Raw genomic sequence first — 15,717 nt, forward strand, 5'->3', positions numbered from 1 at the left:
GGGCTGAAGTTTGCATTTCCTAACTGAAAACCTGGCCTGTTATAAAGCTGCCCATGCTGAGTAGTGGTTCTCAGCAGCTCAACTGTCCAGCTATTTCTAATGTGTAATTATTCCCCTCTAAACATTCACACATCCCTCAGACAACACATTTTTTTCATGATGGGTTTGCCATGCCACTCCCTGTTGCCAGGCTAAGCCTAGCTTCACTGTAATTTTGCTGGTCAGTTGAACCATTTACAAGTGCAATTGAGAAAATAAAGTTGTTGTCATGTCTTCAGATTTGGGGCCTTTTTTATATACAAGACTTTTAAAATATATTTAATTTCTGTAGCAAACTTTATTCTACAGGTTGCAGAAGGCTGCACATCTTCTCCATAAGTTTGAAGTTTGAAATATTTAGATTCAAATCCAGAGAATAAACTTCAGGATGTGAAGTCTGAATTGGAACTGTACACAAAACATGTTTTATTTCAAGCAAAACAGTACAAAATTACTCAAAGCCTCTCAGTTGATGTTCTGTTAAATAATACAGTTCACATGGATTCAGAAGTCCACAGACAGTTTCCCTCCTGTCCAGAAGGCGAAAGGCCAACAACAGTGAACAAGTGTATACTGATTTTTCAAGTGTTTCAAGCATTTTAATAATGGCAAATGAAGAGTTACAGATTCATTGTTAATGATGGGCAATATCAGAGCCTCTCTACGTCTGTAATCAGAGACAATTGCCTGTAAGAGGGTATGTTAATAACTACAGTTCTGCTGTACAGCACTTGGCTTTAAAGGGATGACGAAGTTCTTATAAGTTAATTTGTATTTTTTCCACTCTGATGGAGAACTGAGGTAGTTTTAGAAGCTAGAAGAGCTATTGCTTCTCCAACACTGCTCTCCTGACACTGGTTCTCAGCAACAATGTTGGAAAGAATAATTCCTTTGGAATCTAGAGATAATAAATTTTTGGCAGCAGATGGTACCAACCAAATCAGGATATATATCTATATATATGTATATATGATCATTCTTTTGTATAAAATCTACTGTGTTAGCAACAAGTAGTGACACAGAGACTGCTGTACTTGGATACGGTCTCAAGAGATTTCATTCAGGGATTCACAATATTCTAGGAGAAAATTGCATCAGTTTGAACAAAAAATTGAACACAAGACTGCAGATATGTTGAGAGTTCTGTATCTAAGGCCTGCCCAGCATTACACAAGGTCAAACATCAGAGTAAGCAACATCAAATACAATAAACAACGAAGTAAATCATTAAAGTTTACTTTTAAAAGCTCACCTGAAGGTTAACAACACATTCACATTTCTTCTTAGAAGTTTATTTCCCTATATTGGTGTCATGGTTTAGGAATAAATGCTCCCCAATTTAATGTTTCCCATTGAAACTCCAAACTACACACCTCTTGCTCACCCACCCCTTCTTCCCTCTCAGAGGATTTGAGAGGAGAATTGGAGACCCAAAAGGCAAAGATTTTGGTTTGAGATAAGAACTATTTACTACAAACAGCAATGAGACAGGAAAAGGAACAATATTAATAATAAAAGCATACAAAAGAGAGAGTGTGGAGCTCAACCCAACCGCAGCCATGACACCAAAAATTGTTTCTTTCTGGAATATCATCCTTATAAAATAGCAAAATGCTTAATTTCTCACTAAGCTTGTTGCATTAAGCTAAGCATCTGCAGCATGGGGATCTGGGATCAATAATTCAGCAGTACCTCCTGCTGCTCCCTACTCCGAGGGACAGTGAGAGTGTGCACACGTTTTGTGGCAGGGTCTCCCTGCCTCTGTTTCTACAGGCTGTGAGTACATCCACCCTGTCCTCAAACACTGCTCTCCAGAACTATGGCAGAGCTATGCCAACTTTGAAGTGTCTATCCTTTGAAGTAATAATAGGTTTCCTTTGGTGGGGAGAGGAGAATGCTCTTCAGAAGGTGTTTTGTTTTAGGAAAAAAAAAAGTATTGATAATTAACAAAAAAGAAAAAGTAAAGTCTCAATATAATTAAAGTTTATCAAAAAAAGTACAAAACAGAATTCCTTAATTACCCAAGTAAGAGGGAATGGGCAGAAGCCAACACCACTCCCACCTGAAGGACTCCCAGTGAATCTACACCTGCCAACAGGACTGATAGGAACACCTCAGCCACTAAAATTCTAGTTCTGCATTATTCAGATTAACCCTCCTACCATCCCTCACAGCATCACAGTCATTCAATCAGGGAAGTTGCACCACAACCTGTAGGCAGCAGCAAAAGAAACTGGGGGAAGAAAGTATCAAGAAACTTGAGAGGTTGTCTAAGGCACTGTGGATATTGCATTCCCTACCAATGTTAGTGGCAATTTAGCCTAGAATTACACTGCAAGCCTCAAATATCTCAGCAAATCATAGAGATGAATAATTTATAACAGACAGTTTGAGCTTCCAGCAGAGGACAGTGAAGGTGCCTATTTTCTGCAGTGGCTTCCTCAGAAAGTCTCTCCCTGCTTCTCTGCTAGGACATTGGAAGTGATAATACCAACACTGCCTCAGTTAAAAACATCATGTTGGCATTGTTTCACAAACCTTCACCAGACTTTAATCAAAGCCAGTGGTACCATTCCATGTCAGCTATTTTCTCTGGATTGTTTGACCAGACAACTTCTACATCAAACTGTTTCAAAGAACAAAGCCAGTGGAGGAGGAGAATAGGACATTTTGTCCATGTCAAGATCTGATGATCTCTAAACCCAACCCACACTTCAAAGTGGCAAGCCTGACATCTGGCCAAGGGCTTGGAATTAGGGATGAACCTCTTTGCCCTAGCTTTCACATTACAGCATGCCCCAAGCTACGATGGTATTTATGAACTCCATGTGAGAAAAAAAAACAAACATCTGTGAGCCCCAGTGGGCTGGCAGAAATCTGCAACAGATTTGCCATCACAAACCCAGTCTTGAATGGCTCTGTTTCAGTTCTGCACTAGAGCAGATCTGCTCTACAAAGGCAGTGCAGCAAATGGGCACCTGACCCCTGGCAGCAGAAAGAGGATATCCCAATCACACTCACTAATCTTGCTGCTGGGTCCACTGATGATATAAAAAACCAGAGGGACAATCATTACTTTATATTCTAATTACCTGCCTGACAAAAGGCGCTGCATTTCCCCGAATTCCCATTCGGCCTCAGCTCCACAAAGTTAAATCATTCTTACACATTTTCCAGAGGTCAAGTAGTCAAAGCAGCACTTGACAAATCAGGTCAGTGAGTCTCTAAAAGTGCACACCTTATTTTTCTTGGCTAAAATTCATCAACTAGAATCTAAGGATGCCAAACAGGTGTTTATACTGTAAGGAGACATAATTTTTTACTCATAGTCTCCTCATTATTCATGCACAGTCCCAAGGCAAATTCATAGCAAGCTTTTAAAAATAGCGTTAATAATCTTAGGGGCTGCACTAAGACCCTAATTAAGATGGTATATGAATGTTTCCTGCCTGCATGTGAGATTATAGATTTAAGCTACACAGTCTCAAGGCTCCTTAAGGAATTTATTTTCTTAAAACTAGTTTGGAAAAGACAGTCATTATTTTTGCTTTTATAAAAGGTGTTGAGACATCAGGAGAAATATTTTACTATTTTCACCTGTGGCCTTTTAATCCATGTTTAGGACCTGGAGAACTAAAAGAGGAGTTGATGAAAAAAAGTCCAAGCAAGAAATAAGAGGTGAAGATTCTAACCCCAAGTTTCTATCATCATCAGTCCTAGACACAACTTTTGCTTGGACAGATAAGCCTTGAGAAATCATAAAAAATTCACCACAGTTGCATAGGTGCACAGTTGAAAGGGACATTCAGCCTTTCCCTCTGCTCACAGCAAGGCAGCAGAAGACACCTCCAGCTTTTCAGCACAAGTTGAATCAAGGTTGAACTCAGGTTAAAGAGTTCTCCCTTCAGAAGTTACCACACATCAGTGGAGTAAGTTTGTGTTGCTTTCTGTGAATAAACAGAGTCCTCTCACTGGAAATAATTGCCATTTAACAAGTATCCTAGGAAGCTGTTAACCTGATTTAATTGAACTGACAACCCATTCTTATACCAGAAGCAAGTATGCACTCCCACAGTGACCAAAGCTTTCCTGGCAGAGCTCTCTCTCTGGATTTATCATTAACATCTACATCCTAACACTGCTAAATAATTCAGTACAGCATTTAGCCTTGTGTTCTTGCCTCTCTACTCAGAAACCACTCTCTTTTCTGCATGTTTCAGCAACAGGGAACAAAAACCTGCCTGGATTGTGGTTCCTTCCACCTTGTGCTGTGTAACTGAGGGGAGGACCACATATACCCTTTCACTCTCAACATAGAAGCATGGGTTTTATTTCTTTTATTTTGTTGGAAATAGTGTTTATTAGATAACTAAATTTAGAGCGTTATTTATCCACACGGAGTCATGACCATGTGGGCTCAGATTCACATGCAAATTCCCCTTTTAATAATCCTAATGCAGGGAGTGCTCCAATCAGAGTGCTATCAGCCCCAGCTCCCAGATACCTGATGCCAGCTTTGCTGGTAATGTAGGCCACCGAAGCAAATCCAGAGAGATTGAGTTGGAAGTGGAGAGAGGCTCTGAGATCTATTTGCTTGGCTTCCTGACGACGAGGGGGTGTCTAACTTCTTTTTTTTTCTTTTCTGCTGCAAAGGGGATATCATTTAAGAGGGATCATTAGCTGCGAGCAGCCCGGCTGGGTCAAGGCTGGGAGGCGGAGACGCAGTTGCAAGCAGCAAAGCAAGGTGGAGGCACGAAGACAGAAGACCAGGTTAATGAAAGCATGAGGTGGCTCTTGGGCAGCAGCTTGAAAAATTTTGGACATGCTGACAGGGGAAACTACGACTGGCTAAACAGCGAACCAGGTGGGCCACTTCTGGAAACAGAGCTTCAGGTCTGTACCCCTCTGCTCATGTCTGTGGCATGTCCTTTGACGCTGCATGTGTGTGTATGTCTGTGTAATGCCTCGGTGTAGAGTACAGAGCAAACCCCTGGGTATTGGGGCGTATCAAAGCACTACTGCTCAACTGCATAGAGTCAGAGCATTTCTTTATTGCTGTTAAGTCTTTTTAAACACATTTGTGGAAGAGAAAAACATTAGACAGAAAAATTTCGGTGGGGTGGCAGGTAAGGAAGTTTAATTACTTCTTTTAATCGTAAGGCACCCTCGATTTCCTTTCTGTTAAAGGCGTGTTTACGCTTTGGAGCTGGTCCCGTGAAGCCTTTCTGCAGATGTTGCGAGTCAGTAGCAGGCAGCAATGAACTCTTGTTCCCTAAGCTGTGCGCTGATTACTTCTGCGAGAGAGGATCACATGCAGCCGAGTGGGGGGAGGGAGGGAGCCCCCAGAGATGAAAACACAGCCTGCTTTCTGCCTTTGTCTGGGAAACAGCAAAAGGGTTTCTCTGATCAAAAATAATAATTTAAGGTGCTCGTACGTCCTCAGCAAATGTCCGAAGCATGTTGCACTAGCAAATGAACTGGCCACACTACTCAGCTGATACAAATATATATATATATAACTGAGTATATAACAGTATATATATATATATATATATATATATATATATATATATATATATATATATATATATATCAGCTGACATATATAACAGTACATATATATATATATATATATACACTGTTGCAAAATAAATGGGGGTAAGAGTGTGCATTGGTGTCAAAACAGGACAAAAAGTAGTATTTGAATGTTGCCACAATTTTAACAAGGTCTGCCTCACCGGTAGCATTGCCAGAGTTAGCAATGGCAATGTCTTCACACCTCGAGGCTGCTTTTATCTGACAGTAAGAAACAAACACCATCACTAGAGTCACATTCCAACAAGTATTTGAAAATTCTGTGTAAATCCAGGCTCATTTCTAAATTACGTGTCATTACTAATGGATACAAAACCACATAAAAATGTTTTTCTATTTGCCAGAGTTACATGTTTTTGCTTTTTACAAGCAATAATGGATAAGCTTCAAGAAGCAGGATAGAGGTTGGAAAAGAATTTATGGGGGGACCACACCCTAATGACTTTAAAGCAGACTTTGTTCCAAATCCACTTAAAATATTTCAGAAGTATCGGTTTCCTGATTCAGATTCAAAAGATATTAGTATAAATGTGGGCTATAGTAACACAAATAATTTTAATGGAGTTCAAAGTACACTAGCAAATCACTAACAACATAATAAATCCTAGCACAACCCAATCACTTTGATGGGAATTTCAGTAAGCAAAATAAACTTTCATTTTTCTATCCTTACACAAAAGCTTTCCTTAACCTTTTGTTTTGCCTATGGGGTGATTCTCTCCCACGGCAGGTACTACCCCTGGTTTGTCCAGACACATACTTCAGCTCCAAGTCCTTCCCATTACTCATCGTGGATCCACCACACAACTCAGCCACAGTCTGCATTTCATTCCTTTACCAACAGGCACGAGTAAAAGCTCATCTTAACTGATATGGGTCACATAATCTGTAAGCTGGCAACTGTACATGCTCAGCATGTTAAGAGAACAGAGGCAGACAGATTAGTAATGAAAGGCTTTACTACTGCCAGTATGTGCTCAGTGGTTGGGGGAAACTGACCCTCTGCTTCAGTCCCTACAAACACATAAACAAAGGGAGGAGAATAAACAATGTCCAAACTACCTACAAAAGGTACAAACTTTTGTCCTACAAAAGGACAGTTTTTAAAAAGGATGTTTTCCCATATTTATTTGTCTGTAACTTATGATGGAAGTCAGATTCTTATTTTTGTGACTTATAAACCTGACAATAGATGCTTGTGATGACACAAGCAAAGCACACTGATCTCCAATGAAGCAGCATCAAAACAAAAACCAGACAATTAATAATTCCATCAGTCACTTCATATGCCTGGTGTGGAAACTTTCAGATGTAAAATGGTAGAGGATTATCTTAAATATGTTCTGCAGTTGTATTACTTTCAGTTAATGGAGATTCAGTTTGATTTCTATAAAATGTTGGTTTCCAGTTCTGCCAGCTATTCCTGATACCTGTACAAAGTGGTTGCTTTTCTAGTTTTAGAGCTTCAGCTGCAGAAGTTAGTTTTAGGTCAGTTTAGAACTAGTTTTAGTTTAGAATTTCAGATTTTTTTTAAGTGACCTTTGATTCATTGTATTAAAATTATTCCTATTTTTAGTGTAATTTCTAAAATGCCTATTAGATTTTCCAAGAGTTTATGCCAAGATCTTTGCAACATTGTTCAGCAGCCCTTTAGGCAGTCATTGCAGAAATGGGCATAAAACCACAATAGAAAAAGAGGGACTAATATTGATCAATTGTCTCCTATGACATTTGATATATTTATATGGATATACATACAAGAAGTCCATTAGCTTTTGGAACTACATCTCAAAGTAAAATCAGTCCATGTAATGTTTGGCAGGAGGCAGAATCAAAATGGGTATATACCTCCCTGTTCAGGTTCAGGGCATCTGTGGGGCAGTATTAACTTATGAAAAACTATTTCAGCTCAAGTAATACACTAAGCTGCCTACAAATTACTTCACCCAGACAGGAAAGTGTTAACATTAGCTGTGTTTAAACAGCTATGAGCACTCTGAAACACAGACTGAATAAAACCAGTCTTTATTGTCACCTGTTAGCATGGAGAAAAAGCATGAAGCTGAATCAGGGGAGGTTTAGGTTAGATATGAGGAAAAAAAATTCACTCAGAGGGTGGTTGGGCACTGGAACAGGCTCCCCAGGGTAGTGGTCACAGCACCAGCCTGATAGAGCTCAAAAAATCATTTGGGCAATGCTTGAAGGTAGATGGTGTGACTCTTGGGGTGTCCTGCACAGGGCCAGGAGCAGGGCTCAATGATCCTGATGAGTCCCCTCTAACTCAGCATATATTTTAATTCTATAATATTGCTTAATTCTTAATCCTATCTGCTTCACATGCCACTAATTTGCAGATCACAGCAAAGCACACTTAGTGTTCTTTCACAACTATTCAGTAGTCATGAAACAAAAGAACAAACTAAACAGATTTATTATGTCTTCTTTTGCACACATTACTGAATAGACAGCCACCAGGCACCGGTTATTGTGGTCATCTTGAAATAGAATAGGATAAAATAGGAGTAGTTCAGTTGGAAAGGGCCTGCAATGAAAATCTAGTCCAACAACCTGGCCACTTGAGGGAGTACAAGAGAATATGGGCTGCTTTGTAATAACCTATGCAATTTTTGTGCAGATCCCACAGTGCAATAAAGTGCTTGCAGGTTCAGGGCACTGCCTTTTCACCGTCAGAGACAGCAATACAGATACAGAGTTTCTGCAAACCATACCCAAGGATCTCAACCCAGGCACTCAATGAGGCATAACCAACAAGAAAAAGCTGCACTGATCTGTCTTGCCCCTTCCCCAGAGCATTTGGTAGCAGAGACAGGAGTCCAGCTCCCCAGGAGAACATCTGCTTTACCACACAAGCAGGCAGTCCTCCCTCTTCCCAGTCTTCTGACTCTGTCACTGCATACACTACACACCCTGCAACAGAGTACCCTGCAGTACTGTGGTGTTCATCTCCTTCCCTAAGCAATCTATCACAACCCTGAGGAGCCACTTTGTGCACAATAATGTAATTACAAATTATATGTGTTGCAGAGCAAATTAAGGATTTCACAAATTTCAAAAATGCCGGCATTTATTCAGGCCTGAGAACTTGATTTTGCAACTTTAGAGGCAATGCTATAGGTTACTCTTGGAGGGCCTTTAAACAAGAAGAGTTTTCAGGACAGTGACCCAAGGTGTCTTTTTGTAGCAGCTTCACAGACTGTGGCCATCTGAGCTAGTTCTTACTACAAATAGTTGCACCCCTTCCATTTTGTCCATTTGATGAAAACTGTTGTTCGCTCCAACAATAATGTATTTTGCACATTTCTCTTAATGGGTACCTCATTGCAAGGCCCAAGACCTCTGGGTTCCAATCCAGGCTTTGGAGCAAAGCGTATTTCCCTGAGACTCATGACCATTTGTTAATTCCTTCCATCAAGCTTAACCTTTCCTTCCCTTCTGAAGTCCAGGATTTGTACGAGGCCATGTCATACGGCCCTGACTCTTGTCTGTGCTTCCACCAGTACATGAAGGATACACTGTTCTTGGCCATTATTTAACACACAAATACAGTTCCAGTGAAATTTATAGGGAAGTTGCACTGAGTTTAAATAACAATTGGGACTTTATATACTTTTTACTAATCTCTTGTAGGAAACACTGGCAATCTCACTGTCTGTCCTCACAAACCACCAGAACACTGTACAACTCACAGATCCTAAGACCAACCCTTAAACTGGATAAAAGCCTGTTCCTTACACATTAAACCCAAAACTTAGATTTGGATTTTAAAAACAAGCTCTTCAATGCTGATGAATAACACTGTCCATTGTAAGCTCAGCTCTTCTCAATATTTACTGTAAGACTATCGGTAACATATTGGTGAGTAATGCATCAGTGAGTCTCCACATACATAGTGCACTAACATAATGAAAGCTTTTTTCTCATTTTCTCTTGAAATGTTTTATGCACCTCATAAGACACACTAAAAAAGCATTAACAAACTTAAAAAAAAAATCCCCTCATTTTTAAGAAATTATTTAATGTCTGCACTGGAAGAACAGCTGGAACAATTTGTTCCAATTCTGCCCTTTCCTGTCACTCATTGAATGGTGAGGTAAGACAACAGCTTGTACAGCCAGAAATTACTTAATAAAAATTATCAATAAATTAAAAATAGTTCTTTAATATGCATTTTTTAAAACAAAAGTCCATTGGGGGAAAATAGATTAATAGCTAATCTGCAAAGGTTCCAGTGTGTTTTAAAATTACTTTAATGCATTTAGCTTCAGATCTACCATACCTTAGGAAAAAAAATAGAAAAGCAATAATCTCCCCTACATTTTTTGTTAGGAGTCAATGCCTATTTAATTAATTTTTCTTAGGCATGACCACATAATAATAATAATTTCATAATATGACAACAAAGCGAAGAGGTGACAAATGCCTGGTAGATAATCAGTTGAATGTAGATTACAGTGTGATTTTGTAGCTAGAAGAAAGACTGAGATTCCTGGAAGAACTGAAAGTTTTTGTAGACTAAGAAGGAGACACTGTCCTTTTCACAAAGCAATTGCTGTAAACAGCCAGTTTGCATTCCTGCTTCCAAACCCTTTGAGGAGAGAATCACGCAAGTTCTCCTAGCCTAAATGGGCACCTTCACTCAAAATAAAGGAAATCTGATCCACGACCTGTTTAGTCTCCCCATGCAAATGTGAAAAAGCCACCTCATCAAGAGCTTACAAAGGGAATGACTTGATAAACAGCATTACAGGGTTTGGGTTTTCCTTCTGCCCTAGTCTAGACCCTGAATGGGACCCAATTATTAGGAGGTGGAGTCAAACTGGAAACAAGATATGCTAAATTTTAAAATTAAAGCTAATACAGCACAAGAGTACATGTGGCTTTGTTGATTTTTCCCATAGTCTATGAGTCCAGTTAACATTACGTCACAACTCAAAAGCTGTGGGACAGAGGTCTTTTGTGCTACATTTTGCAGAAAACAAAGTTGACACAGCAGTTACAACTTATTTCTTTTATACCAGAGGTTCTTTTCCCATAGTTCTAAACAGGGAAAAATGAATCTTATATCACTGGCAGAACAATCTCAAGAGGTCCAGTCCAAGCTGTCCTGTCCAATAAAAACACCATGTTTTATTTGGAACTGGCCTGTGAGGTTAGAGCAACCCAAAGAGCAGGTATTGTAGGCAATGAGCCCTGTTTGAAAGGGCTAGCTGTCGTAATATTTGTTCTTTAAACAGTTTTCCAAACACAAAGAAACAACACCAGGTGGTAGATCACCAGCCTTATTCATCTGCAGTTCAATGTTCTCCCAAATGTTAAAAGCTTGACCAATGCCCTGCAAAGCTGACTGGTCCCGCTATAATCCAAGATAATAAAATGTAATACAAATATAATGTAATAAAATGTCATACAAAATTGCATATACTTCCAGGCTGTTGGGGTTTTTCCCCCACAGGAGACAGGGTTTTCTAAAAACCCAATACTCCTTGCAACTTCTCTGGGTTTTTTTTGTCTCTGGTTGTGATTTGCTCTAACTGGCCAGTGAATAGAACTCACGAGCCTGCAAAACACTGCTTGAATACTAGTGCAGAGAAAGGAATTTGGAAAAGCAACTGCTATGTCATAAGGTGGCAATGGGGAAAGTGGTTTTGCTCTCTGATTGAGAGATCTCCAGGAATCCAACTCCCTTCCTATTTGCTTTGGTTACAGAGCAGACAACAGACAAGTTCAACCAAAGACGACATAGAACCATTTCTGTGTATCATACTGCCTGCCACCATGATGCTCTTCCTGGCATTCCTGCTGCTCTTCCTGTACCGCCGTTGCCAGCACCCCTCTCAGCAGGGGCAGATCTTCAGCATCGACCTTCCCGAGGCCCTGCCTGAGCACGATGTGTCCAACTTCCTTTCTGCCCTGCCCTGGAGCACCGAGCACAGCTTCCACTACTCGACACTGCTCCCTGATGCCACATTCCTCTCTGTGTGTTTGCCTCCATCGTATGAGGAGGCCACCATGAAGACTTCCATGGAAGAGGCTCACATTGAGCTCTCTCCAGACCCAGTGCCTCCTTACGAAGAGAGCACGCTGCAGACCAGCAGCACCAAATAAACTTCCTACGGAAGCACCTTAGCCGAAGCATGCAGCACAAAGGTAGAACTGCTATGGCCTTTAAAATTTGTGAAAAGATTCCAAATGAGGCACAAAACCAATGAATTTATGAAGGAAGAAACTTGAAGTAACAGGGAGTGCATGTCTTCACCTCATCCTAGGATTCTCTACCTTCCATTTGTGGCAAGTGTACACACGGTGTAGCGCCAAATCCAGTCCAAACACGGGGATTCTAGTTAACAAACATGTCATGCAAGGATTAAATTTAAGGAAAGCTAGGAAGCTCTTCCTCTGTAATCCCTCAGCTACAACAAAATGTCAATAATGCTATAGATTCAGCAATCATAAAAAGGGCTTTTAGCACATACATATTCCAGTTTGGGTTTTTTCTATTTTATGCATTTATATTTAAATGAGTTTTTGTCAAGATGAGTCACTCAGTCTGTGTGTGTTTACATCACGTCATTCTGCAGTGCTCTGGAATGATCACAACAGCTCTCAGGAAAGCAAATAAATATATAACCTCTACAAAATTTCCAGTAACTGTCCTCAAAGGTTCAAATGTGCACTGTGAATAAAGGCTGTCCTCTCTCACGGTTGAACAATAAGGACAACCAGAGAAGACCTGATTATTCTGGGTGAGGAAGACTCCATACAAGAGCACACTCACTCCGTTGCTGCAAGCTGCTTGCCAAGGTCTTGTGAGGTCCCAGCATTCCAGACTACTCGGTTGACTTCTTTTCCAAGTCTAAAATAATAAACCATGTGACTTGGTGCAGTGTGTAAAGGAGTTGGGGAAAAATTAATAAAATCAAGTGCACCAAAAAATCCCTGGTCTGTATTTCAAAACTGCATCATAATCCCTTCCCCTTCATCACTAGGGCAGGATGAGGCTAATTCAAGTGTGTTGGTGGCAGTGGTTCAGAGGGTTTGCATATGCATATGCTTTCAGAAAATGATGTATGTTATCTTCAATTCTTTCTTACAGGATAGCATTTTCACTAAGTTGAGACATGCTCTTGTTACAGAAGGCGGCTGCTACAGCTCATGACAGCCTCAAAAGTTGTGTTGGCAAGCCACAGACAAATGCAGTGTGGTGGAATAGGTGACACCTGCAAGGAAGAAACTGTCCTAACAGCTTGTGCAGTCTTGGTGTAATTTACAAACCCAAAGGCTTGTACTTGGTGATTTCAACAACTGTCAGGAGGTGTCAATAACAGCCAGTCCTCCTTTACAAACTTGGCACATTCCTTAAAAAAACCCAACAAAAACAACAACACAGTAACAGAAGAAAAAATCCTCACTGTACGGCAGAAGAAGGGCCACTTGGGACCTGCAAGGTGGTTGAATTCCATGTTATGTCAACAGTGACACATTCACAGTAACCAAATAGTCCATATCAAAACTGATGTTCCCTCTCATACATTTCTCTTACAACGAGGAAAAAATATACCTTTTTTATTTAGAAAAAAGGGTCATTTTCTTGAACTACAAATTTGAGATCACTCTTTTTCTAATGTTCCATATGGGTCATCAGACTGAAGCAGCAGATGTTTTGGAAAACTCCAAATTCAATCAACCATTTTTCTTTTCAGACCATATCTGGGAACAGTTCCCAGTATTTGCTGATGTGTTTGAAAGTACCATATTCTACTGCCTCCTCACATTTTCTTTACTTCCTTAATATTTGGTACATGCAGTTGTTTCCAAGGAAAGCTGGAAAAATACAAGAGCTCCAAACAACATACCTAATTGGAAAGGTGCAAAGGTTTGAGGTTCAAAGATGAATCACTTCTGCCTCTTGTGTTTGTATATTCCACTAGTATATGCTGTATATTCAGCAGAATTGCACTGATATGCTTGAAAACTCAGACACTGTCATATCAAGTTGAATATATTTTGCCTTAAGAGACCTTAAGAGACCTGCTGTGGTCTGAAATGACTTACACTGTTCCTCAGCATGATGTCTTGTTTACCCTTATCTTGGGTAGAGCTTGATACTCAGCCTCTGGGCTCATAATTCAAAACTGCTCTCCTGTTACCTTAGTTACAGTTAAGAAAAGTTTTGACTGGTATTTCTAGTGACCAAGACTGATATACTTCTAAAGCTAGTTGAGACTTGCTATCCTCTGCAAGAATACAGTGATTGTGTTTCAAGCACTGTTTATTGGACAACTCTCAAGGTCTGCTTTAGACAAATAGCTTCTGATTGTTAGCATTGATAAAGACAATTAAAAACAGACACTTGCTCAAATCCATATTTACAGAAACATTTCCATGACTTAAATTCTTCTTTCTAGTAAACTGCAACTCCAGTAATCTGAAATTGGTATCCCTTATCTCATTCCAACACAGATTTGTCTAGTCTTGTATGTTAATTGTCCCTAGTAGGTTTCAACATAACTGGCATCGCTACTCTTAAATCTCCTCCCCAAAGAGAAATCCCACCCAAAAAAAATTAAAAAATGACAACATTTCTCATGCAAACATACTGAAATAAAATCTCCATTGCCTAGAAGCTGCCTCTGATCCTGTCAGGCTGTGGTGACACACATCTCAGCAGCCACTGATGTTAGTGCTACTGGTTGTGGAGCAGCTATCAGGTCCTCTGGGCAAATACCTTGTGCATCAAAGCAGAGAGCTCATCACCTGAAAGGAACTCTTGCCTGGCAACAGAAGCAACCATAAGTGCAATGGGAAGATCTCTCATTGTTTTAGCTGCAGTAATCTAAAAGGTGAAGGTTTAGAGCACCCCATCTAAAAGAAATACGTTGGAATTGGGACCATAAACAAAAAGACTGAGGAAAGACATTAAGCTTTTAATTACATTAAAGGCAACTGCAAATAAAGTAAAATAGAGACCCACCATGCCTGCACCAATCCAAACAGGTACTAGTGATTTTAAACTGAGGCAAAATTAAATCAGAAAAGAAAACTCTAAAAGTGAGGTGTAGTCTGAAAGTGCAGTGAAGCAGAGGCAGCATCATCTCTGGACACACTGAGAAGGCAGACAAACGTCTCTCCAGAATGATGAAGGCTCCTCGTTGGAGCAGAGAACCGATTAGATGTCCTTTCTCTGTCCTTCCCTGTTCCCGTGCCCTAAAGTTACATCAAAGTACGTTTTGTTACTTGTTTCCAAATTGTATGAAATCAGATGTCTGTTTCTTTGAAAATTTCATATTACGAGATTTCATGTGCATCCAGAAATCACTGTAACATTGGCATTGTACTTTAAAGCCACGAGGTTCTTTTCTTTTGTTTAATTCTTATATCTGCTGGTACACATACAAATTATGAACTCACCTTGACATGAAGAATAATTGTAATTCATTTTTCTATTATGAAAATACTAAGGAACCATGATGAGATTGATGACATATACACTACCCCTTGTTTATATTTAGTAGGAAACTATGCAGCAATACAGGTCCTTTCATGGAGGGGGCTTCACAGGTTTAGAGGGCAATCTCTGTGCTTGTCCTCCCTGTGAGAGCTGCCAAAGTCCCTCACTGACATGGGTCCATTGTTCTGCAGACCAAGACGAACACACATCTTGCACACATGGCAGATTCTTGATCAAAAGACATTTAGTGGAAAACAACACAGGTAATTTATACCAAATCGTTCTTCTAGATATCCACTGAAAGTATTCAGCACACATCCCCAGTAAGGCCGCAGTAGTTTCATATTACTAGAATATCCTGCCTGTCTCATTTCAGGCAAAGGAGGAAAAAATGACACAGCTCTTTGCAACCACTGTGGGATCTCAGAAACTAACATCTTGGATAAAATTGATGCATGCTTCTGCAGGGATCAAGCATCTGGCACCTGATCTTTGCTGAATTTTATCTCCTGACTCATTGGTTTGTACTCGCCAATGACAAAATGTGCTTTTAAAAACAGAATAGTCATTGCTTGGCCCTATGAAGTAACCCTTGCCTAGGAAAGGCAGAACAA

The 15,717-nt window shown here is 40.0% G+C and overlaps 1 protein-coding gene across 2 annotated transcripts; it reads left to right on the top strand.

Annotated features, from left to right (window-relative positions):
• The first annotated feature begins 4,705 nt into the window (after nt 1-4,705).
• Nucleotides 4,706-13,115, top strand: SMIM28 (small integral membrane protein 28). Of its 2 annotated transcripts, XM_088053379.1 has the most exons (3): nt 4,706-4,932; nt 11,362-11,802; nt 12,749-13,115. In XM_088053379.1, the coding sequence occupies exons 1-2, from the start codon at nt 4,822-4,824 to the stop codon at nt 11,758-11,760; spliced, it is 510 nt and encodes a 169-aa protein (XP_087909505.1). In that variant the 5' UTR covers nt 4,706-4,821; the 3' UTR covers nt 11,761-11,802; nt 12,749-13,115. The 2 variants fall into 2 exon arrangements, with proteins under 2 accessions (XP_087909505.1, XP_087909503.1); XM_088053377.1 differs by lacking the exon at nt 12,749-13,115 and having other exon boundaries at nt 11,362-12,583.
• Nucleotides 13,116-15,717: the final 2,602 nt, after the last annotated feature.

This window comes from Pseudopodoces humilis, chromosome 3 (assembly GCF_049639895.1).
Source record: "Pseudopodoces humilis isolate 2021_Gansu_Grassland_sample_001 chromosome 3, ASM4963989v1, whole genome shotgun sequence".
Classification (NCBI taxonomy): Eukaryota; Metazoa; Chordata; class Aves; order Passeriformes; family Paridae; genus Pseudopodoces; species Pseudopodoces humilis.

Excerpts from the sequence above, each read along its gene's own strand:
- SMIM28 (XM_088053379.1), top strand. The coding sequence starts at position 4,822 with ATGAGGTGGCTCTTGGGCAGCAGCTTGAAAAATTTTGGACATGCTGAC. Across the intron at positions 4,933-11,361 it reads TTCTGGAAACAGAGCTTCAG|AGCAGACAACAGACAAGTTC; the intron begins GTCTGTACCCCT and ends CTTTGGTTACAG.